The sequence below is a fragment of the Mastigoproctus giganteus genome, chromosome 8, assembly GCF_048544385.1.
Source record: "Mastigoproctus giganteus isolate SK-2022 chromosome 8, ASM4854438v1, whole genome shotgun sequence".
Taxonomy (NCBI): domain Eukaryota; kingdom Metazoa; phylum Arthropoda; class Arachnida; order Uropygi; family Thelyphonidae; genus Mastigoproctus; species Mastigoproctus giganteus.
Window position 1 is genome coordinate 68,142,621 of NC_143582.1, and position 25,858 is coordinate 68,168,478.

At 37.5% G+C, this 25,858-nt stretch overlaps 1 protein-coding gene across 1 annotated transcript in view; it reads left to right on the top strand.

Moving 5' to 3' along the window:
- Positions 1-25,858, top strand: part of LOC150081597 (dnaJ homolog subfamily B member 14-like) — a 146,556-nt gene that overhangs the window by 76,197 nt on the left and 44,501 nt on the right. Inside the window, exons 5-6 of the mRNA XM_090379459.1 lie at positions 8,217-8,276; positions 18,771-18,838. Coding sequence (XP_090235585.1) covers positions 8,217-8,276; positions 18,771-18,838 — 128 coding nt within the window. The remainder of the gene's footprint in view (positions 1-8,216; positions 8,277-18,770; positions 18,839-25,858) is intronic.

Genomic DNA, 25,858 nt, shown 5'->3' on the forward strand with positions numbered 1-25,858 from the left:
TTTATTGAATCTCTAGCTTAGGGAACAAACCAGGTGTCTACAGTAATTAGTCTTTGATGAGTCCTGTTGTTTACAAAATTACTCTGCAACTGAATCCTGAATATATCAGAGCTATTATGCAGCCAGTTTTTAGTTAATTTCCCCTCTTGGAAATATGGTAGTAGGATGTACAGCAGATACGAGTATATACAGCATTCGTTTTTCAACAAGCTAAGAGTAGACAAATTGCTTCTTGTCTAAATGGTAGTCAAGCATTCTAGTTTCTTGCCAAAGCTGTCTCTGCAACTGAATCCTGAATATATCAAAGCTATTATGCAACCAATTTTTAGTTAATTTCCCCTCTTGGAAATATGGTAGTAGGATGTACAGCAGATACGAGTACAGTGAAACTTCCCTTTAACGGACAGCCATGGGGAACGAAAATGTGTCCGTTAGAGAGAAGTGTCCGCTAACAAGAAGTCTGAGGGAGAAAAAAAAAAAAGAAAGAAAGAAAAATCGTTAAATGTTTAATGTAAAATTAAATTAAAATATATACAGATTTTGAACAATATTTTTGTAAATAATATACAATTACATACACAAGAGATAAAGAAAAATCGTTAAACGTTTAATGTAAAATTAAATTAAATTATATACAGATTTTGCACAATATTTTTGTAAATAATATACATACAATTGTGCTATGCATATTATGACTTTATCTTAAACAAAATACATACAGTAATCACTTATTTTCTTCTGCACCTTCTTCCGGCTGATAATTTTGTTTTCAACATTTGTTTGGAGTAAAGAAACCATTGAAAGTCCTTCAGTATCTTCTTCACCGGCGAAAAACATTTTTAAACGATTGATCTGTACGAGCGCTTCTTCTATTTTCATCGGTGGTTCGTCGTTAATATGTTCTTCGACAGAATGACCTCCTTCCATTTCTTCATCCTCATGAGGAACTTCTTGAAAAATATCGATGATAATGTCGTTGATATCTAGAGCACCATCTTCTGTAGTGAGGTTTGAGTCTATATCTTTGTAGCCAAGGTCATTTGCAGCGGAAGTATCGTACATTATCAATAGATGGTGAAGTTCTTGTTCTTCTTGGTACTCCACATTGCTGTTCACAACTTCAATTTTTGCGTTTGAGAAGCCAGACTTTACAAAACAGTTCACGACAGTTTGTTTTCTAATTGCGTTTACTGAAGAAGAAATCCATTGAATCGCATCTAAGATGCTGATTTTCTTTGCAAGGTCACTCGCACATGTTACATTGTTCATGTTTGCAATGAGATGTCTTAAAACACGTTTTCTGTAGTGAAGTTTAAAATTTTTTATTATCCCTTGATCCAAGGGCTGACACTCTGCAGATGTGTTTGGTGGCAGAAAAACGATTTGAATGTTGGACAATTCAATGTGCGAGTGAGATGCAGCATTATCCATGAAAAGAATAATTTTTCTGTTTTGACGAATCATGTTTTGGTTAAAGTGACTTATCCATTCGCTCATGATATCTCGTGTCATCCACGCTTTTTTATTAGACTTCCAGTCAACATCCAAAAGATTCAACTTTATGCCCTTGAAACAACGAGGATTTTGTGGGTTTCCTATAACAAGAGGTTGTTCAAAGTCTTCCAGCATATTTGTACACAATAGTACAGTCAGGCGTTCCTTAGAAATTTTTCCGCCCTGACACTATTTTTTTGTCCATCATACGCATTAATGAGTTCGATTTTATCTTTTAAAGTTAAATGTTTACGAGAAGACATTGTGCACTTCACACGACACTGAACAAAACTGAAAACTGAAACTGAAAAGACAAAAGGCCGACCATATTCTCCTCCCCCCTGCACACACCGAATTCATCAGAAGTTTTACACGTGCCTTAAAATTCTTGAAAGAGGGTTTAGAACTGCGACGTAAACCTTGATAAAATTCAGAGAATCGGAAATAGAAAATAAACACATGATTGAGGCAATACGTGGAAGAAACGTTCCTAGAAAAAGGGCCGTGAGCTCGCCCGCTGTCCATTATGGGGAGATCAAATTAAGTGCTAATCTAAACGAAACAGTGCAGATTGCCTGTCCGCGTCCGTTACAGAGAATGTCCGCTAGACAGAAGCTGCAAACACGTTAAAACCAATGGAGGTGAGTTGGGGAATTTGAAAATGTCCGTTGTAGAGAGATGTCCGTTAATGAGAGGTGTCCGTTAGGAGAAGTTTCACTATATATACAGCATTCATTTTTCAACAGGCTAAGAGTAGAAAAATTGCTTCTTGTCTAAATGGTAGTCAAGCATTCTAGTCTCTTGCCAAAGCTGTTGGCTGCAACTTTTGCTCATCTCTTTTCCCACCTGTCAAAACCAGATGGTTCTATTGCCACTTCAACCAAAGATAAAGCTGACCTGCTAGCATCCTACTTTTCTTCCAACTTGTGTATTGATAATCTTGGTAAACCACATCCTGCCATTCCCAGTACACGCTACTGAGTGCCTCTTGTAGCCTTCCTTTAAAAGGAAATCAGATTTTGAACAATCTTGATGCCAAGAAAGCTCCAAGTCCTGATGGCATTTCTCCATTTGTTTTCAAAACCTGTGTTCCTGAGCTTTCCCATTTTCCACTTGTGTTTTTTCTTCTGCTTGGAAATTTGCCCATATCCAACCAGTTCCTAAAAAGGGTTACAAATCTCTCCCAGGACAGAGATATTCCAGAACACAGTAAATGATATGATGAAGGTATATCAGGCTTAATGTCGAAGTTAGCAGATGATACAAAGGTTGGCAGGGTTGTTAATGGCAGTTTGCTACTGCAACAGGATCTAGATAATTTGGGCAGATGGGCTAAGAAGTGGCAACTGAAGTTTAACCTTGACAAATGCAAAGTACTACATATGGGTAGAAGTAACCCCAGAGAAACATACCAACTGTGTGGTACTACACTTAAGGTGGTAGAAAATGAAAAAGACCTGGGAGTAATTGTGCAGTCAGATATGAAGTTTTCTGAGCAATGCAGACAGGCTGCCAGGGCAGGTCATGGGGTTTTGTCAATGATATATAGGAATTTTGCTAGCAGGGAAAAGGAGGTGATTATCCCTCTGTATAAGGCAATGGTCAGGCCGCGCCTTGAGTACTGCGTACAGGTCTGGAGGCCTCATTTTAGGAAGGATGTAGATTTACTTGAGCATGTACAGAGAAGGGTAACAAGATTGGTGAGGGGAATGAAGGGATCCTCTTACCAAGAGAGGCTTAAGTTCTGCAAATTGCAGTGGCTGGAGATTAGGCACCTGCACGGTGATCTGATTGAGGTATATAAGGCCTTGAATGGGTTGAGCACGCTGAATTCTGATGGGATCCTTCCACTTGTTCAGATTACGAACCTAAGGGGGTATAAATTCAAATTAAGAAAAGACAGATGTAGAATAGATGTGCGGAAATTTGCCTTTAGCCAGCGGGTGGTTAATTGCTGGAACAAACTTCCATCTGTCGTTGTGGAAGTTGATAGGTTGAATAAATTTAAGGAGGAACTGGACAGGCATTTGGAGGGAATGGTGTGATTTTTTTATTTTTTTTATGTGATGCTGCATAAGCTCATACACTTGCTTTCTTGCATCACATGCCACTGCTACTACTACTACATGTAACTGCAGAAAAGTTATGACCATCACATGATAACATCAAAATACTACTGATCTGGTCTTAATGGTAAAATGCTTTCTTGTGTTAACTTTTATTGCAATTCTCATGACCTTGCTATACCAAGGCATTCAGTGTCTCATAGGTTTAAACAAAGGGACTCCATGTTAGGAAACCTGTGATTGGTAGGGGAACCACAGGTTCCCCTACCAATCCTATAGAGAGCCAAAATATTACTGAGCATATGTTGGTTCATGTCTTTAAGGTTGCAACCTTGACTGCTTCATTATATAGAGATGAAATCTTGAAGTCTTCTATAAGGCTGTTCTAGGTGAAATTGGTCCTCAGTTTTTCTTTTTGTGAAGGATAATACACTTCCACAAGTTTTTGAAATGGAGATTTAACTTGTAATTGGGCATGCCAGTGTTTTCTTAGCATCACATGTGCACTTAGATAAAAGGGGTAACTCATTACCCCTTAAAAATTTTAACTTTAAAAATCTTCAAGAAATAACTCAGAATTGTTCACTTTTTGATACCACCTTAATTTTCAGTCTCTGATAAATACAGCTCTGATAAATCCATTTTTTATATTAAAAACATATTTTAATTACTTTTTGAAAATAAAATATGCTCTGCTATGCTTTACATTTTTCATCACCTCTCTTATTTGTGAGTTTTGAATATTATCTCCCTTATTACCTTGATTGACAGTGTGTGTCAATTGAAAAACCCACATGCTTCAACAATTGGATGATGACCAAACCCTTCTGTGACACAAAGCCAGAGAGAGAGAGAGAGAGAGAGAGAGAGAGAGAGAGAGAGAGAGAGAGAGAAACAGCTAGATCTATGTCATAAAATGTAGAGAGCAAGGCCACACACACACACACCTCAATAATTGGATGTGAGCAATGCTGCTAATTTTAATTTCATGTTTTTCAGCATGTACACATATAATTTATGAGGATAAGCTTAATTTTATTCTGCATGCATTTTTCCTGTTTGCACAATAACTAACAGAGATTTCTGGAAATTTCAGTAGGGAAATATTGAGAATTTTAGCTGTGAGGACCAGGTAGAAGAAAAACATGAAATCTTGCAGGATCTCAAAGACCCACACACCTGGCTCCAGGTTAATGGTGCTAGGTCTGCCATCTACTATGACCAAATTGCATGTGACCATATCTCTGGAGGGATAATCAGCACGATAAAAGGGGAAAAAAAGACTTAAAAGTAATTATATGAATTTATTATTTTTAGATATGTGAACAGCTCATTTAAGTTGGCAGGATCTCCAGTAACTAATGGCTTAGGTTTAGAGGTTCTTTTGAGTTAGCAAGGGATTGAAGGAAGTAAATCTGACATTGTGATAATGTGCACATTCCAGAAGGATATGTTTTACATTAAGTGGGAAGTAGAAATGTAAACAGTGTAAAGGAGCGAGTTGACCATTTTGTGTTCTTGCCAGTATTTGTGCCTGCTATGTCAGAAGCTGGTAATAATCGTGGTCCTTCTATTATTTAAAATAATTCGTTACATGTTTGAGTGTGCCACATTTGAGCTCATTGTTTATTATATAGTCATTGTATGAGTAGTTTAAAATCCATGAAAGGAAATGGAATGGAACATCAGTAAGGTCTCTTGTCTCTTCATGCTCGTTTCCTGGTATTCTGACATGCCCAAGAATCTAGAAAAATATGATTGTTTACTCTCACTGAATTGAAGTATTCATGATATGAAATGTTACAACAGTGGATGTGGTTTGGAAAATATTTTTCAGGAGCATCACTGCACTCAGAGTATCCATACATAATTATGGCTTGCCTGCAGTATTTTTATGGCTGATAAGTTCAGCCATAAAAACACTGCATTTGTGTGGTAACAATACTGAGAGATGTTGGAAGGATAAATTATCATATTGAGTTGGGAGTTTGAAATGGCCACTCCAAGTATTGTGTGATAACTAAATGATGCCAACAAGCAAAGAATTTTTAAAAAAGTTGTTTGTCCATTACTTATTTAAAAAAGTGATTCTTGCAAAAAATGTGATCCCTCTTCCCCAGAAAACCAATAATTGGTTTCATGATCTGTGTAATAAATTATTAAATTGGTATTATTTGGTTAAAAGTAATGACTTTCTAAGCAATTTGATTAAGGACATTTGTTTTGTCTTGAGCATTATGACCATAGTATTTACTCATGGCAGTTGAAAACATGACGGCCACAAAATAGATAGGAGAAGGTGGTCCCCAATTTACTAATTTATTCAAAAGGCCATATGGCTTTTACAACATTAAAATAATCAAAGTTTGATGTGTATATTTTTCAAGAATTAATAAATTCTCAGTAGAATGAATGTGGAATTAGTTTAATCTGATATAAAAGATTTAACAAGTGATGTCACTCCAAGCAGCCATGTGACTGAAGATATTGAACTTATTGAGTTAGACATATAACTCGAATCGTAATGGGATGGTGATGGAAAAAGCAGAAGATAATTCTGACATTGCAGCAGATAGCTGACGACCTTACAATGAAAATAAATGCAGAAAAATATAAAAGGGACTGTTTAGAGCCAGTTTTTGTTTGGCAAAAAAAAAAAAAAGGAAAAAGAAAATTTAACGTTTGAATTTCAAGAATTAACTTATAAACTGTTATCACAAAAATAATTCTATGAATTAAGTTTCATCTTATATATAAAAGTTGGGGAAATTAATGTCTCCTTTATATTTTCTTTATTTACTTTCACAGTAAACATGTCACTGGCCATCTCTCACAATGAGGCATAATTGCTGTTTTATTCCAGTCCCTCACCCTAATTAACATTAGTTGTTTTAACTTTGGTTTGATGGGTGACGTAGCCATGTTGTTTCCCCAGAACTTTGGTCACATGAAAACGTGGAGGGCCAATTATGTTACGTATCAAGCTCTCAAAAAAGTTAGAAAATATTTTTTTAGTGGACTCCAAACATAGTATAAAACTTCAATATATATATATATTTAGATTTTATTATGGTATATAATAAATAAATTTGCAGCCATTGCCAATGCACTACTACAGGATGGAGGCCTCCTCAACAAGTCAGGTTGAGGGAAAGAACCACAATCTGCTATGCTGGTCTGGTGAGGGTTGGCAGATCAACTGTATTTAGCAGTTGGGCTTGAACCCCAGTCTACTCAAAGAGCATGTGCTATTGCACTCCTGTGCCTGACCACTTGGCTGCTAAGACTGTATGAGATATATTTCTCCTTATTTATTTATGGGTTAATATGCAGTTTAATTTTTTCCTTATGTTTAAAAATAAGTGTAAAATGTTTTTGTGATGAGACAGACACTGGACAAAAAAATTAGTCATTTGTGGTATTTAGGGCACATAAAGATAGAACACTTGTATCTTCTGTGCTGACAGCACTGAAATTAGAGTATAAGGTTAATTAATTTTATCTATTTACAGGTATACCAGCTCTGATTGAAGAAGTAAAGGTTTCCACCATGAAAGATGAGGTGCGAAAAAGATGTTAGTGAGTGTAAAAAAGGAGTGGTGGTATTTGGAAGGTCTAAAGGAATCCTGTTAAAGTGGTCTGAATTTACTGGTATTTTATAAAGAACAATAATAATAAGAGTTTTAAGGAATGGTATGAGTCGATCAACCGAAATCAGCAACAGAATTGTGCCGATTTCTGTGCTAAGTTGATTGACAATGAATATCACATCTAGTAAATAAAAAATGAAGAACCCTGCGAAGAGAACTACATAATAAGAATATCTGGAGTAGGACCCGAGAAAGATCAATATGAACAGCTGTGCATAAAAAAAGCCCAGCTGTTGATGATTGTAAAGCTGTGATGTGGTCTGACAAATCCAAATTTTTGCCTATATTTTAATGACACCGGACACCAAATTCACAGGAGAAGCAATGAGGTAAAACATCCAGACTGCATGCAAGGGTACAAGCTGGTCATGGGTCACTGAATGCTCTGGGAGTGTTTTAACTATCACAAAGTTGATCCCCTACTTGAAATATCAACCAGGATGAATCAGGTTGCCTATACAAATATTATGGATAATCAAGTTGTGCCTTTTACTGAACACTTGATGGACTCTCATGATTTTGATACTCCTGTATACCAGGATAACAGCTGTCAGGTTCATAAGGACTGTACTGTTTTAAACTGGCACAAGGAACACGATGGGATGGCAGGGCACTTGAATTGGTTAGCCAAGTTTCCAGATTTAAATCCTGTGGAGAATGTATGAGACTATCTTGAAGGGAGGTGAAAATACAAAATCGCATCCAGGAAACGTGAATGAATTATGGGCTAAATTATATGAATTATGTTTTCAGAAAGATCTAATATTGATATAAACAAACTATTTACGTGGCTCAGTTGAATCCCTGCCAATGAAAATTCATGAAGTGATTTGTGCTAAAGGAGGGGTTACACATTATTAATAAAAAATTCACAGGTGACTAATTTTTTGTCTAGTGTTTGTATGTTTTTCATTAATTGATATATAGTAGGACATCTCATGTATTGAACTTCCTGAGTGGCTAAAATACTTATATTAAGTATTCAGTATGATATATTTATTTTCAGGTGATGTTTCTGCTGAAGAGTTATTCAACATGTTCTTTGGAGGTGGCTTCCCTAGTGGTGGTGCGCAGTTTTGTTTCATATTTCTGTCTTTATATTTTATTTTTTGAAGTAAAATATTTATCTTAATTTTATAGAAAATAAAAAAAAATCTAACAATAATTTTGTTTGTTTTGAATACTTATCAAGATACTTTTTGGTAATACTCACATTAAATTAATTTAATCCACAGACCTTTGTATATTGTAAAAGCAGTAAGGATAAAGTCTTTCTGATTGAATATATCAAGGTTCATAGAAGAAAAAAACAAAAACATCCCATTGTTGTCATTTCTTGATGTCTTTTTCACTGATGAAAAATTTTGAAGGAAACTGAAATGCCATAACTGCTAATTTTAACAGCAACAAAAATGCAAATAAAACTTTCTTTACAGATGTACAAATATCTGGTTGGAGTGGAGGGGGTACCTAAAATCAGGAATTATATGTGCTCATTGGTTTTGGCATAAATTTGGCATTTTTCCTGTTCTGTGAACAGATTATTCCTCTGTATGTACAGAGAACGTGTTTAGCCTATTTTTTTTTTTTTTTTTTTTTTTTCCATTTGAAGTCTCCTATTCCTTATGAGACAACAAATGATGGATGACCAGATCAAGAAGCATCATTGTGATGCATATATTTGTATGCTTCCCCCTTATCTTAAAGCTAGAAGAACAAAGTAAGTTTGCATTTTGTAGTTTGATGTGTTTTAGTTTTCTGCTGTGCACAATATCAATGTCGTGTACTGTGGAAAATGTGATATAGCTATCTATTTGAAGTCTGCGGAATAAATTATAAAGAAAGTATGAAGAAGGCAACAAAAAAAATGTTCTTTTGTTAAATGTTGATTTTTAGGTTATGAAAGTATAGACTTTTGCTTAATTTTTTATTTAACATTATCTAAGACTGTACTAGCACAGTATGCTAAAGCCATAGATAACATAGCAATGATCCTTTACTCAAAAAAAAAAAAAAAAACATTTCCAGATTTGGAGGTGTAAGAGTATAATTCTGGCAAGACAAAAGAAGTAGCTTTTTTGAATGAAATGACATCTTATATAACTACTGGAATTGTGTGGTGTTTGCAAAATAAACCCTTTTTTGTTTCAGCTGATATTAGTAACATTACATATTCAAAGATTTGAATTCTGGTTTAAGGGACAGTGCGCATATAAAAGAACATGTTAAAGGATCAGTGCATTTAAGGTTAACAGTGATCACAAAACAGCGTTCAGGTGCTATATCAGAGATGGAACAGCTGTTAATAATATGGATGGAAAATCAGATTCAGAAGCGAGTGCCCCTGAGTCTAATGACCATTGAATCAAAAGAAACATGTATTTATAAAGATATTAAGGATAAGTACGGTGAACCCCAACCCACGTTCGTGGCAAGCAACTGGTGGTTTAATAGGTTCAAGCATTGTGCTGGTTTCCACAACATTAAAGTATGCGGTGAAGTCACCAGTGCAGCTGCAGAAAAATTTTGTGTTGTGTTGGAAAAAATTATTGATGAAGGCAGCTATTCAACACAGCAAATTTTTAACATTGACAAGACTGCTCTGTATTGGAAAAAAATGCTGGATCAAACATACATTGCCAAAGAGGAAAAGACAATGCCAGGTTTCAAGGGTTGAAAAGATAGGACCACGCTCTTGCTTGGGGCTAATGCAGTGGGAGATTACAGATTAAAACCACTGCTTGTGTGCCATTCTGAAAATCCTTGTGCATTTAAGGGCATCAATAAAGCCACCCTACACATGCATTTCCGATCGAACCAGAGAGCATGGATAACAATATCTTTCTTTGAGGATTGGTTTAAATGCTGCTTCATTCCCAAGGTTGAAAAATATTGTAAAGACAATGACTTTCCTTTCAAGATTTTGCTTCTGTTAGATGATGCACCTAGATGATTTCAATTTGAACATGAGAGTCATATTTCTACCGCCAAACATGACCTCACTCATCACACCTATGAATCAGGGTGTTATTTCAAATTTAAAAGCATACTATTTACACACAATGCTCAGGCATTGTCTGCAGTAGACGGTGAGAAAAATTTTACATTAAGAGACTTTTGTAAATCTTACATTATTTACTACGCCATCTTAAACATTAATAATGCTGGGCGGAAACTACTAAAAGTTGTTTAAATGGCGCATGGAAGAAAATGTGCTACAGCACGTAAAAGGGTTTGAAAAAGATGAATCTTATGAACAGGTTGCAGAGCTACTTCAGTTGGAGGTTGATGCCAAAGACGTGGAGGAGTGCGCCTCCATAGCAAGGTGGGAAGGAGCAGCAGTGCGTAGCACATGCTTCTTGATTAAACCGGGGTTCGAGCCTGTCACCACCAAATACGGAGGATGCGGAAAGGTCAGGGAATGACCACCACATATCCCCAGAGCAATATGGCCTTAGTTGCTAATGCTCCTAAAAACCAAATAACAAACAAACAAACAAACGTGGAGGAGTTAATAGATGAAGAAGAGAAGGAATTATCTAATGAAGAACCTATTGACTTGCAGGCAGCAATATTGAAAGAAGAAAATGCCAAGATGCTTCATCACCAGCGAGATGCCAATGACATTTTGTGAAATCGTAGGCAGAGAGATGGCAATGGCGAAGTTTCAGAAGATGGATCCAGACAGCGAACGATTCTTAAAAGTTAAAAGAGGGGTGAATTATATGATTGCTTGCTACAAATAAATCTATGATGAAAAGAAAAAACCACCGTCCAGTTATCCATTATTATGTTCTTTCATAAGGTTTAGCAGCCGACCCCTTCTAAATCTCCACAGCCCTCAATCTCCGCAGTGCCATACTTATCAGCTGAAGATGCCAATTCTGGCAACAATGCTCGAGAGGTAAAACTTACTGATGTTTTACCTGTCTCCTCTTTTTTTATAATTTTGAAATTTTTTAAATTGCATGCTTTTGTAATTTTTCCTGCGCATGAGATAAAAAATTGAATAAATACAATAAATAATTCTGTTTACATGTTCACTGAACATTTCTTTTTTGATTCAATCAATTCAGCGAGCACAGTTGCGAGTGCTGCACAAGCATGGGGGTAATTCTGACTTACATAGCATTCTACAGAATGCAACCCTTATGTAAGTCAGGGAGTTCTTGTACAATCATAAGCTTTTGAAATGTCAAGCGCATCCACCTTGAGTTTCACCAAACTTTTCCATGGAATTTTTCCACAGATGGGTAAAATAAGCTGGTATATCACCAGTGGACCAACACTGATGGAATCCATATTGACAATTATTGATCAGATGAAAGGTTTTAAGATATGAGAGTTTTTCAATAAGGAAGATAATAATTTTTCACAAACAACTGTATTGCTTGCTATTTCTAGCTAAGCTGCAGAATTTAAAACCAAAGCAAGCTGCATCACATAACACCTGTGCAGTTGACTCATATGCACAGTGTGACTTTGTTACATAGGTTTCGCCTATGTAACGGTGCCTCCGTAGCCAGGTGGGAAGGAGCAGCAGTGCGTAGCACACGCTTCTTGATTAGACTGGGGTTCGAGCCTGTCACCACCAAATACGGAGGATGCGGAAAGGTCAGGGAATGACCACCGCATATCCCGGAGCAATATGGCCTTAGTTGCTAATGCTCCTAAAAACCAAATAACAAACAAACAAACAGCCTATGTAACAATGGGCATGGCACGGCACGCGAGGAACAATATGCTGCTGTCAAGTTCAGTTTCTGTCTCAAGAAGGCATCAGCTGAAGCATATGAAACATTAAAAGAGAGTTATGGTGAGTCTACGCTTCTGTATAGCACAGCTTGCAGGTGGTTCAGAATGTCTGAAGATGGACTTGGTTCAATCACAAAAATTCACAGTTTGTGAACAGCTCTTCAACCACTTCTGTCACCACAGAAACCATAAACACTGCTTCTATAATTTTAAGAGAAGATCGTAAGGCAACTGGTGGAGATGTTGAGAATATGAATAGGAAGCATTCATGGTATTCTCTATGACCATTTGCATATGACACATGTTTGTGCACGCTGGGTTCCAAGACTACTTGCACATGAGCTACAGAAAAGTTCGTATGGAGGTTTGTCGGGAGCTGCAACAGATGGTTACTGAAGGTGGTGAGTTCTGCACATAGTGTATAGTGTCTCTTATCAAGTGGCACTGGGGTGGGTCCATCACAACTCCACATAGTGTACTCTGTGTCGCAGTACTTGTTTTGTTGTTTCTTCAGCCATTTAGCTGCAGGCCCTTAGTGGGACTCCCACTAATGCCCCCACAATTTGCCTGTCCACCACCTCGAGGAGGTATTCCAGGGGTAGGGTTTACATAAGTCTGGGGCAAACCCTGGACTTTGCCTGAGCTTGCCAGGGAGGACCTTAAAAAAAAAAAACCTGGATGTTTTTATTAGAAAGGAACATGGGGTGATAGTGTTGAAGAAAAGGTGAAGATAAAAAAGGGGAATGGTAGGAAGACTTCCACCTGGAAAATGGAAAATAGAAGAAAACATGACAGAGTGGCACCCCTGTGGTGAGAGCTCCTCCTCCACAGTGGAATACTGTTAAGACCAGAGAAAGAAGTGATGGTGGATTCCACCAGGTGAAATGTTTGGGCGGGAGACAGGGAAGGGAAGGGAAACAGGTAATGAAGGTAAGTAAAGTCATAGGACCAGGGTACTCTATGTGGGAGAGGAGAACTCACTGTAGACATACAGTATTCTGTATTAAATCCCACACTCACTAGGCTAGCTGAAGTCGGTGTCTTCAAATCCTACGCTATTCCTCAGAGAAGGAGCATTATATCGGCAAGGTGGGGGGGGTCCTGAGACGTTCACCTTGCAGTCCAGTTGGTGGAGGACTGTCATAACATGAGATTCTGCACAAGCTGATAACAGTGGATGAGACTTGGCTTCATCATTTCAAATCAGAGAGTAACCAATAAAACTCTTTGGAAGTCAACATCATTGCCAACACCAAAAAAAAATCAAAAGATTTAGCTTCTGCAGAAATGTTTATGGTAATTCCTTTTTTTATCATTCCAAGGAATAGTTTACCAGCATATTGTGCCACATATGACTGTTACAGGACCTCTACATGACTGTACTTTTTTTTTTTTTTTTTTATGAAAACCCCAAACACGAGAGCCCAGGGGCTCACATCTGGTGAGTATGGGCTTGGCACACCCAGGGTCCTCAGCTAGATATCATCATTCTTCTCTTTCTTGGTGATTCCCTTGTCTCTCTCTCTCTCTCTTAGGGTAACTTCGGAATTTTTTTTTTGGCTGGTGCAGCATAAGCCTCAGGCTTCCTTGCACCATATAGCTAATAATAAAAAAAAAAAAAAAAAAAAAATTAGAATCTATAATACTTAATACCTTGCTTGGGTTACAGGTTGAGAAGATGAAAGAAGATTTTTGTTGACATTAGACTTAAACTTCTGTAGACTGTAATTTTCAGGAAATACGTATAAAGGAAGGTTGTTCTAGAAAATGGCAGTTGAATGAATAAACAAGGAAGATGAAAAGGTCATTAATATACAAGAGGAAAAGAGTGGGGGAAAGAACTGAACCTTGAGGGACACCCGCATTAGTGGAGAAGTTAGAAGAGAGAGAGCCATCTACCATCACCCTCAGTGAGCGATCAGAAAGAAAACTGGATGACCAATTACAAAAAGCAGATTGGAAGCTTGTTTAGAAGACCTTTATGCCAAATATGATTGAAAGCCTTTGAGATGTCAAGACTAATTGAATGAGCAACAGCAAAGTTCGTATGGAGGTTTGTTGGGAGCTGCAACAGATGGTTACTGAAGGTTGTGAGTTCTGCACATAGTGTATAGTGTCTCTTATCAAGTGGTACTAGGGGGATCCATCACAACTCCACATAGTGTACTCTGTCACAGTACTTGTTTTGTTGTTCCTTCAGCCATTTAGCTGCTTGCCCTTAGTGCTTGTGTTTAACCAAACTTTTCCATTGAATATGTCCATAAATGGGTTAAATAAGACAGAATATCATCAGTGGATCGACACTGACAGAATCCATACTGGCAATTGTTGATTAGACAGAAGGTTTCTAGGTAGCTTAAGAGCTGGCGGTTAATTGATTTCTCCATTACTTTAGAAAGAGTAGAATTAATTGCAATGGGACGATAATTGGATGAGAGGGATTTATCATCCTTTTTTAGGAACTGGCTGGATATGAGCAAATTTCCAAGCAGAAGGAAAAACACCTTTAGAATAAGAAAGTGAAAAAAGGCGGCAAAGAACACAAGTAAGTTCAGGAGCACAGGTTTTGAGAACAAGTGGAGAAATACCATCAGGACCTGGAGCTTTCTGAGCATCAAGATTCATCAAAATCCTTCTGACATCCTTTTGACGGAAGACCACAGGAGGCATTGAATTTAGCATGTTGGGAATGGTGAGATGTGTTTTGCCAAGATAATTAATACGTAAGTTGGAAGAAAAATGGGATGCTAGCGGGTCAGCTTTATCCTTGGCTGAAGTGACAACAGAACCATCTGGTTTTGACAGAGGGGGTGGAGATGGGCAAAAGTTGCGGTCAATAGCTTTGGGAAGAGACCAGAATGTTAGGCTTCCATTAGGGCAAGAAGCAATTTTTCTATTCTTAGCCTGTTCAAAATCTAGTTTGGACTGATTAATAACTGTTTTACAATTGTTGCGAGCTTTGGTGTGAACAGAACAAGCCAATTACAATATGCAACATTCTTCTCTTGAACAGCCTTAGCACATTTATTGGAAAACCAAGGTTTAGATAAAGCATGAGATTTTAAAGTGGAATGTGGAATAAAGGATTCCATTCCTGCAAGAATAATTTCATTGACACAATCTGAGCAAACATTGACATCATGGTTGAGGGGGAGAAGACAGAGAGTGGTAATCAATGGACACTGCTCATCGTGGACTAATGTTATTAGTGGAGTCCCTCAGGGTTCAGTATTGGGGCCTTTATTGTTTTCTGTATTTATAAATGATATTGATGATGGTATATCAGGCTTAATGTCCAAGTTTGCAGACGATACGAAGGTTGGCAGGGTTGTCAAGGACACTACTGACACTATGCTGCTGCAACAGGATTTGGAAAGGTTGAGCAGATGGGCTTCGAGGTGGCAAATGAAGTTTAACATTGACAAATGTAAAGTACTACATATGGGAAACAGCAACCCCAGAGCAACGTATCAACTCTGTGGTACTACACTGACAGTGGTAGAGAATGAAAGGGACCTGGGGGTGGTGGTGCAGGCAGATATGAAGTTCTCTGAGCAGTGCAGACGAGCTGCAAGAGTAGCTCATGGTGTATTGTCAATGATATATAGGAATTTTTCTAGCAGGGATAAGAAGGTGATTATTCCCTTGTATAAGGCAATGGTCAGGCCACACCTAGAGTACTGTATACAGGCCTGGAGGCCTCATTTCAGGAAGGATGTAGAGCTGCTGGAACGAGTACAGAGAAGGGCAACTAGATTGGTGAATGGGACAAAGGGGTTCTCTTACGAAGAAAGGCTTAAGTTTTGCAAATTACAGTGTCTGGAAACTAGGCACCAGCGGGGTGATCTGATAGAGGTGTACAAAGCCTTGAATGGTTTGAGCATGCTCAATGCTGATGGGATTCTTCCTCTAGCTCAGAAAAATCACCTGAGAGGGCATAAATTCAAATTGAGGAAAGACAGATGTAGGATAGATGTGCGGAAATTTGCCTTTAGCCAGCGGGTGGTTGGTGGGTGGAACAGACTTCCATCCCTTGTCGTGGAAGTTGATAGCCTAAATAAGTTTAAGGCTCAGCTGGACAGGTATTTCGAACGAACAGAGGGGTGAAGTGGAAGTGGTTATTTTTATTTATTTATGTTACTTTTTTTTTTTTTTTTTTTTTTTTTTTGGCTGATGCTGATGGCGCACTATGGTCATAGTTGCCGATGCGCCCAATAAATCCCGAAACAAACAAACAAACAAACAAACAAGCTGATGCTGCATAAGCTTGCTTTCTTGCATCAAATGCCTCTACTAATGCTAATGCTAATGCTAATCAGAAGTTTTGAAACAGTAATCCGGCCAAGGAAAAGAAGAAAATAAATCTCGCAGGTCATCCCATTTTGCATTCTTGTAATGCCAAACAATAAGAGGTTGGGAATAGCCATGAGATAGTGGCTCCATTGGAGAAGAGACAATTACCAAGTTGTGATCTGAGGTGCCTAAAGGACCACTCACTTCTACCATGTACTTAGAAGGGTTGTTTGTGAGAAAAAGATCAAGCGTGTATTGGCTGTATGGTTAGGATTGTCCGGTACCCTTGTAGGTAAATGAACAATCTGTGCAAGGACATTAGTAATTGCAAAAGCCTCAGTATCTTGACTAGCCGGGTCGGTGTAACTAGAAAATGGAAGTCAGCTGGAGTTGTGAATATTAAAATCACCAAGGAAAATTACCTCACTGTTAGGAAAGTTGCAAAGAAAGGAAGTCAAAGAGGTCCAAGTAATTAGTGGAGTTGGGAGAACAGTAGAGACAACAGATGAATTTGACAGAATGAGGTAGAGAGATTTTAAGCCAGAGTAGATCGAAAAGAGGAGATTCCAAATTACCAAGTTTCTGACAGGGAATATCGGAATGGACATATGCACAAGTACCACCTTTGAGGCAAAAGGAATCAAACAGCGAATAATTTGGGCAACTGAGATGAGCAGTAGTTGAATCAATCGATAACTGAGATTCTGTCAGAAAAAGTGCATGGGGTTTGGCAGACTGCAAGTGAAAATGGACATTGTTGAGGTTATAAATTGAGACCACATGTATCTGTGTAGTGAACTAGGAAGTCCTTGAGAGCTTTAGATCTTTTCGCAGCTAAGCCTACTCTATTAGTTTGACAATTCATGGTGTATTCAACCCATCTGATTTAAGAAAAAGTGGGTGGGGGCCATGCTGCATGAAGTAATGAAATTTTTGGATATGGTGTACACATGGTAAGAATATACTCAGATCCTTGACATAACGTGGGCTCGACTATGCCTCCCCCTGCATACGTACTACTCGGACTCCCTCCAGTCACTATCTGGCAGAGTAGAGGTAGCAAGATTATACACCAGGTGATCTGGAAGCCTTGTAGAGAGTTAGCAATAGGTTCAGTCCGGTGTACTAACCAGCGGCCGGCCTGCTAACACCGTTTTAGAGCTGTATCCTCGAAATGTAAGGAAGATTGGATCTTGCCATGATGTCCATCATAACCTCAAAAGTTATCAGTCATACTACATGATGGAAGAGAAGGGGAAGGGTTGACCGGAACTTAGCTCTGGAAACCAAACATGGGTTCCACCACTTCTAGCCTCCAATAAGCAAAATGGTGGTATTGCACTGGTTGATGAGAGTCATCAACCACCTAGTATTGACTGGTAACACAGAGGCGTGGCATTCCTCCTTGTGGTGTTGGCACCACACTTTGGCCTTTGCTTACGTTGGTTCACACCTGGGTGGTCACCCACAGTGTGCTTGCACATGGAGGTTATACCCAGGATTACTAACAGTCCCACCATTGTGAAAGTGCAAGCAGAGGATTTTGGGTGTCATAGACCATCCGGACTTCACCATAATTGGTTCCACTTGACTTGTGTCACCCGAATATCAGTTCCATCAGCGTTAGTAAGCAATTAGTATTCAATAGTAAGAAAAAGTGGGGGGGGGGACATGCTCCAGAAGTAATGAAATTTATGGATATGGTGTACACATGGTAAGATTATACTCAGATCCTTGACATAACTTGGCCTCACGGTACTCGTGGTACTGCACACTTTGCAGGATCACATTTGTCACAAACAACCATAACTGTATGCAAGTAGGTGGATGCTGCATCATGAAAATGTGAGACCCCACATTCCTTATACTCTCATCGAGTACTTACCTACTTACTCCAAGGTGCTACGATCCTTGTAAAACCTCGACCTCCTTAATGATTTTCCTCCAGCTGTCTCTTTCCCCGACCATTGTTCTCCCTCGTCTCACCCTAAATTGTCATAGGTTGTTCTCTATGTCATCCATCCACCTCCTTCTCGGTCTTCCTCTCAATCTTCTTAATCCCAATTGCCCTTCCATTGCTTTTCTTGGCCATCTGTTTTCCTCTATTCATATCACGTGGGCTGCCCATCTAAGTCTTGAGCGCTTTATCATTCCTACTATATTCGGTTCTCCATGCAGTTCCTACAGCTTTGGTTTGTCCTTATTTTCCACTCCTCCCTGACTTTTACGAGGCCAAAGATTTTCCTTAATATCTTCCTTTCCCACACATTTAAAGATGATTGTGAACAGTAATGTGCATTTAATAGAAATGTGTAGTTTATTGTAATTTTTTTGTGTATGCTAATTTGTTATACTTTATTTGTGTATGCTAATTTGTTATACTTTATTTGTGTATGCTAATTTGTTATACTTTATTTGTGTATGCTAATTTGTTATACTTTATTTGTGTATGCTAATTTGTTAATTATTAATGATTTTCTTATACATTAACAAGTGTAATGTATATATGCAGGAAATGTTTATGTGAGAAGAGGCAATAGCTGGCATCGTTATAGGCAGCCTACTGAGGTTCGGCAAGAAGTAAGCATCATATTATGCTGACATTGGATCTGTATAATGCAAATTAGGAACATGACTAATGTTTCATTTGACATTTGTTGCATTTGTGCAGACTGTCTATAAAGTCACTATGCACCTCTATAAATGGCATGTTTGCTGTGAGCCATAGACCCATTGTTAATTGCAATACAGAAGTGGACTTGTCTGCCATTTTGTCAGTTTTCAGACAATTCATTTTAGAGAGAAACCCCCCACCTGCCACCCATTTCTTTGATCCTACATCCCTAGACTCTTTTCTACTGTAGAGCATTGAAAGCCACTGTCTACAGAGAACTCCCACAAACTAAAAGATTTGGAGGAAGCCTATTTTACAAATATAATTATCAATGTAAATGAGGTAGACTTGACCTGTCTTCCTATCTTCACCTGTAAAAGTTCATGAGTGTTTGTTTACATGCAAATGGGCAACATTTGCAGTAAATACTTCTAATTTTTCTTTCTTTTTTTTTTCTCTCATATTTCATTTTTAATTTGTAAATAATAAGAGAAGTTTACCTCATTATAGTACGTAGAACACTTCCGTATAATGCCCTCCAGAAATTAAAATGAAAAACTAGAAAAACTTGCAATACAGAAGTGGACTTGTCTGCCATTTTGTCAGTTTTCAGACAATTCATTTTAGAGAGAAACCCAGAGTAACAAATAATTAAAAATCACTTTAACACAATTTAAAAATCAATTTAATGCAATTAAAAATATTAAAAAGAATTTAACGAAAATTTTCAAAACGATTTTAATTGCATTAAATTGATTTTTAATTGTGTTAAATTGGTTTTTAATTATTTGTTACTCTAATGTAAGTTTTTCGATTTTTTTCGTTTTAATTTCTGGAGGGTATTATACGGAAGTGTTCTATGTACTATATTGAGGTAAACTCGTCTTATTATATACAAATATTTATATCAACAAAGAATGTATTGAGCATTACAGCTCTGATTCATACTATCTAATTGCATTTTTAATGAAATTGTCATCATTTATAGAGGTGCACAATGACATTGTGGACACCCTGTATTATAAGGGTTGCTCTTTTTTTTTAAATAAATATTGAATTAAGGAAGGTTTTTTGTTTTTTTGTTTACACTTGAAATAGAAAAGGTTTGTTTTTACAATAATTTGGGCATGTTTTGTACCAGTTACCTGTTGCACTCATTTAGTAAATAAGTTATGTTTCTGGATCTGATGCACAGTCAGTCCTCGTATAGCACGATAGTTGTGTTCCTATAAAATTAACATGCAATACCTTGATCCAATTAAGAATATCTTTGCAAATGTTGAACTTTATGCCTGAATGCCCATCCAAGCCAATCATAAGTGGTAGATTCCATCCCACACAACAAAACAATTTCTAAATAAATTGTATGAACCCTATCTAAGATTTTGCCATCTAATATTTATTGCAGTTAAGAACAGAAAACTTGTTTAAAATTTCCAAGATGTCAACATTCAACCTCTGGTTATTTACTTTTATTTGAAGTACACTCTATGCATGCAATTATCCCACCAGAAGGTATCAAACACAGCCTGTTTGATATGCACTTATTTCTAGGATTCACTAGGCTCATTAACATTAACCTCTTTCTGGAGTACATACATATATTGTTTCATTATTAGTCAAATTTTGATAATTATCAATTTATTTTTGTGCAATAATGATAATTGATCAGCAGCCACATTAGACACTTTTTTTTGTTGCCTCAAACAAAATTTAAGAGTTTTATTCATTCTAAACATTCTTCCATAACTTCTTGAGGGCTTTGTATCAATTAATATTCAATTAGAATGAGTAATATTTAATGCATATATGAGAGGTGATCATTTAATTTGTGGACTGGTGCAAGATCTTATCTTAATTGTCATCGTCTGACTCTTCTGTGTATTTCTTGTTCTCAAAATAATCTCCCTTGAACTTTGCACACTTTCACCACCGTCGTACCCATGCATTAAATGCTTCTTGCAAGCCATATTTTGAAAGACTGTGAAGTGCTTCCATCGTGGCTCTGCAAGCATTGTTGTGTCGGATGTGAAACGCTTGCCTTTCAGAGTTTTCTTCACATATGGAAACAGAAAGAGATCTCACGGGGCTAAGTCTGGTGATTAAGGGGGATGTGGCAGAACCTAGCCACCTGTGGCAGCTGTATTGCAGCAGTATGGGACACAATATTAACCGTATGGGGCCTAGCATTTTCTTGATGGAGAAACCACTTCACACCAAAAAGTTTGGTCACACCAGAATATGGCCGTCCTACCAAGACACTCATTACCATATGGTTCATTCATCTCTTTAACTGTTTCCAATGCATTTAAGCCATCTAACACAATAACGAATCACATATCGCTGTTCAATCTGTATGTCTGACATGATACTTGCTTCAAAAAAATCATCAGAGCATGCAGCTAAAAAACTCTTCATGTTACACTAGTTCGACAAGTAATGGCACTACGGAGACACACAGAGGGTGTCTCCGTAGCCAGGTGAGCAGGAGCAGTAGTGCGTAGCACATGCTTCTTGATTAGACTGGGGTTCGTGCCTGTGACCACAAAATACGGCGGATGCAGAAAGGTCGGGGAATGACCACCACATATACCCGGAGCAATATGGCCTTAGTTGTTAATGCTCCTTAAAACCAAATAACAAACAAACAGCACACACAGGGAGTCTGCTCAGTAGTATTAGGGAGGATGCTTCTAGCAGCAGTTATGGAAAGTTTATGCAGTAAACATAAAATCCTGCACCAGTCCGCGAATTAAATGATTACCCCTTATACATTTCGGTTACCTTATCCAGTATTACTAAGCTCCTTTTTTAATATACATCTAAGTCAGTTTTGGATTTTAAATTTTGTATACATAACGATACCTAAACAGCCAAAGTACAGTCAATCCTCGTATAGCACGATAGTTCTGTTCCTAGAAACCCTCATGCAGTGCAAAATCGTACAATATAAACAACAGGCCCTATGGGTAAAATAGGGTTAGATGCCGACCATAATAACATAAAAACCAGCACAATTCCAGCTATCAATATAATCGCAAATGCAATTAGATCGAGTTTACTACCAGTTTATAACAGATTCCACTAGCAGAAATGCAAATGGAAATTGTTTTTATTGTTTTATGGTAGTAACCCCTAGAAATGTGCTTTAGTAAAATGTGAGGTGTTAATAGTGTATCTCTGCCTTTACGGTGTTGTTTATTCAGTTGCTACACACATGCAGCTTTGTTTATGTGTGTCAGCTGTGCCTCCTCGTTTTGTAATTGTGCTTTATTCCCTAAAAATGAGTAAAATACATAATGTGTGAAAAGGAAGCGTCCTGGTGAAGACACTGCAGATTCAGAGAGAAAAAGAAAAGCAATATCGATAAACAGAGACGGACTGGATAAAAAATTTTTACCCAGGAAAATTTATAGTGGCCTCATACTATGGCTTATGGCCAAAATCACACCGGCCTCCGGCTCACCGGGGTTTCCCCGATAAGGCTTATGGCCAGTCGGCCTTTGTCGATAGAGAAAAAAAATATGAAATTGTGAAACACTTTGAGCGAAATGAAAGACCATGTGATATTGCATGTGCTACTGGCCTAAACGAGACAATGCCGAGAATTACAAAGAATGCAGAGAAAATAAAAACGACTTTCATAGCAGGAACAACTCAAAGTACAAATTAAAATCCATTAGATTAAGACACAAAGAATTGGAAGAGATGGAAAGGCTGTCATCTGTTTGGATAGAAAATCAAACAAAAAACAAGTTTGCTTACGATAGAAACAAAAGCATTAACAATATTTTATTACGTAATAGTCGTAATAAAATACATAAGTATTTTATTACGATTATTTATTGTGTTTGATAATGTTTTGGTTACAAATGTGTGTTCAATCTTGGGTGGTCGGCACCTAACCCTATTTTACCCATTTGCGATTATACTGATAGCTGGAATTGTGCTGGTTTTTATGTTATTATGGTTGGCACCTAACCCTATTTTACCCTTCACTGATATAAAAAACATAAATACATTTTCAGAATCTTCTCTTCATTCATATCATGTTGCGTTTGATTGGGGTGATTCTTCGTTCCACTGCCATTTTTTGTAAACACAAAGGCAAATCGTGTATAAGCGAATTCGGTTCGTGTTATATAAGATGTCGTTCCCCTATTTATAAATCGTGTATGATCGAATTCGTGTAGTGTAAACACATGTTATACAAGGACTGACTGTAGTCAAATTATTTTTTTACTGTTATATTATATTTATAGGAAACAAAGCCCTACATCCTTACAACTAAATAAAATTTAATTAGTTCATTTCTTTCAATCTTCATTCACAAATTTAATACAGAATTTTAGTCAATAGAAATGTTGATTATTTGACAAATATTAATATATTTGTCAAATAATCAATTTGTCAAGTAATTAATAATTAAGAGAAAGTAATAGAAATGAAATTAATAATATTATGTAGGTCAGATTGGTATAGCCTTTCTGTAGCATAACAGTTCAGGATGCCAGGAAAAGCAGCCTGTATACATATTTATAACTTCCATCGTAAAAGAGATTAATGGATGGTGGGAGTAATCTGGGATACAGATCATTGGATAGTGTCTTGGGAAATTTCACCAGCACTTAGCTGCTGAAATTTTATATATTAAGGTTTTGGTATGCAAAAGCCAAAATACTCTGGAATTCAAACCCAGAAGTTGCTTTAATTGAATCAATATATGAATAGGCTTAGAAAATAATATCAAACAAGTAACAAAATGAAAATGAGTATTTTATGAATATTTTACTTTTTTTTTCTTTTTCTTCCCCTTCTAATTTGATTTTGAATTAATTTCTCTCTGATATTGGGCAATCAACTCAAAATAAGAACAGATTGACATGTTTGTTGCAGGCTTTCCGAACTTAATACACTGAATTCAAAAATCGCAGGATTGAGTCAATCTAGGGCAGAAACATTTATGGGCTTTCTTCTCACTGAGGCTGAATTAGTCAGTCGTGAAGGTCACTTGTATAAAAATCTGAATTTTCATCCATTTGAATTAAAAATCCCTTTACATGTATATGTGTCATCCAGCAGTGAACACTGCTGGATGACACATATACACGTAATAGTTAGCATTAGTAGAGGCACATGATGCAAGAAAGCAAGCTTATACAGCATCAGCCAAAAAAAAAAAAAAAAAAAACATTCCCATTCAGAAGCTTCAATTTTCAGAAATTAAGCCTTTCTTCATAATAGCACTCCTTTGTTCCCTTCACCAGTCTTGTTGCCCTTCTCTATAATTAATGGTGCTTCCATTAATTTCCATGGAACACAAGTTAAACTCATAGGTCTGTAATTACTTGTGTCGCCATTTGATTTTCCTTTGTGAATTCGGGTCACATTTGCACATCTCCAGTCCATGTGTACCTCCCCTGAGTACAAGGAAGCTCTCATAATTATGGATAGGGGCTCGCTTACTTCCTTTGATGCCTCCTTTAATATAACTGGATAGATCCCATCCATCCCAGGTGCCTTTCTTTTGTTTATCTTCAACAATTTCTCCTCCAATTTGCTCTCAGTTATTACAAAATCACCTAGCTCACTGCCAAAGTTTAATTCACCTCTGGCGTTCCTCTCCCCGAATAACTCCTCATGTTTGAATGTAGATGCAAAATATTCATTTAGTTTGTTAGCGACCTCAGCAGGATCATCATCAAATGGTCTAATCTGATTCATCCCCTTCCTTCTAGTTTACATAGGTAAAGAACTCGTTGCTGTTTTTCGTAGCATTAGCATTCGTTGAGGTGTATGATGCAAGAAAGCAAGCTTATACAGTATCAGCCAAAAAAAAAAAACCCTTCCCATTTCAACCATCTGGTCATTCCAAGTGTTTCTCTAGTTCAGCCTTAAATTTATTTAAGCTATCAACTTCCACAACAACAAATAGAAGTCTGTTCCAGCAATCAACTACCCGTTGGCTAAAGACAAACTTCCAACATTTATTCTACAACTGTCTTTCCTCAGTTTTAATCTATGCACCCTCAGGTTTGTAATCTGAGCAAGAGGAAGAATCCCATCCGCATTGAACCTGCTCAATCCATTCAAGGCCTTATACACCTCAATCAGATCGCCTCACAGGTGCCTCGTCTCCAGAAGCTGCAATTTTCAGAAATTAAGCCTTTCTTCATAATAGCACTCCTTTGTTCCTTTTACCAGTCTTGTTACCCTTCGTTCTCGTTCTACCAACTCTACATCCTTCCTAAAATGAGGCTTCCAGACCTGTACGCATAATCACCTCCTTATCCCTGCTCACAAAATTCCTGTATATCATTGACAATACCTCATGACCTTCTCTGTCTGCACTGTCCAGAAAACTTCATATCTGACTGCACAATTACCCCAAGGTCTCTTTCATTCTCCACTACCCTGAGTGTAACACCATATAGTTGGTACATTTCTTTGGGGTTACGCTACCCATATGCAGTATTTTGCATTTGTCAATGTTAAACTTCAGTTGTCACTTCTCAGCTCATCTGCATGACGTTTCCAGATCCTGTTGCAGCAGCATACTATCATTACTGTTATTAACAACCCTGCCAATCTTTGTATCATCTGCAAACTTTGACATTAAGCTTGATATACCTTCATCAATATCATTAATAAATATACAAAACAACAATGGGTACAACACCGAACCCTAAGGGACACCACTAGTAACATTAGTTCACGTAGAGCAGTACCCATTGATCACCACACTGTCTTCTCCCACTCAACCATCCTTTTATCCATTATAGCAACTTGCCCTTAATGCCATACTGCTCCAATTTGTACAGTAGTCTTCCATGTGCAACAGTATCAAAAGCTTTCCTGAAATCCAAGTATATGATATCAAAATTATTTTTTGCATCCATTTCCTTTGTGACCACACCATATTATCCAATCGAATTGGTCAGACAAGACTTCCCCTTGACAAACCCATGCTGTGTCCGAGCTAGAAC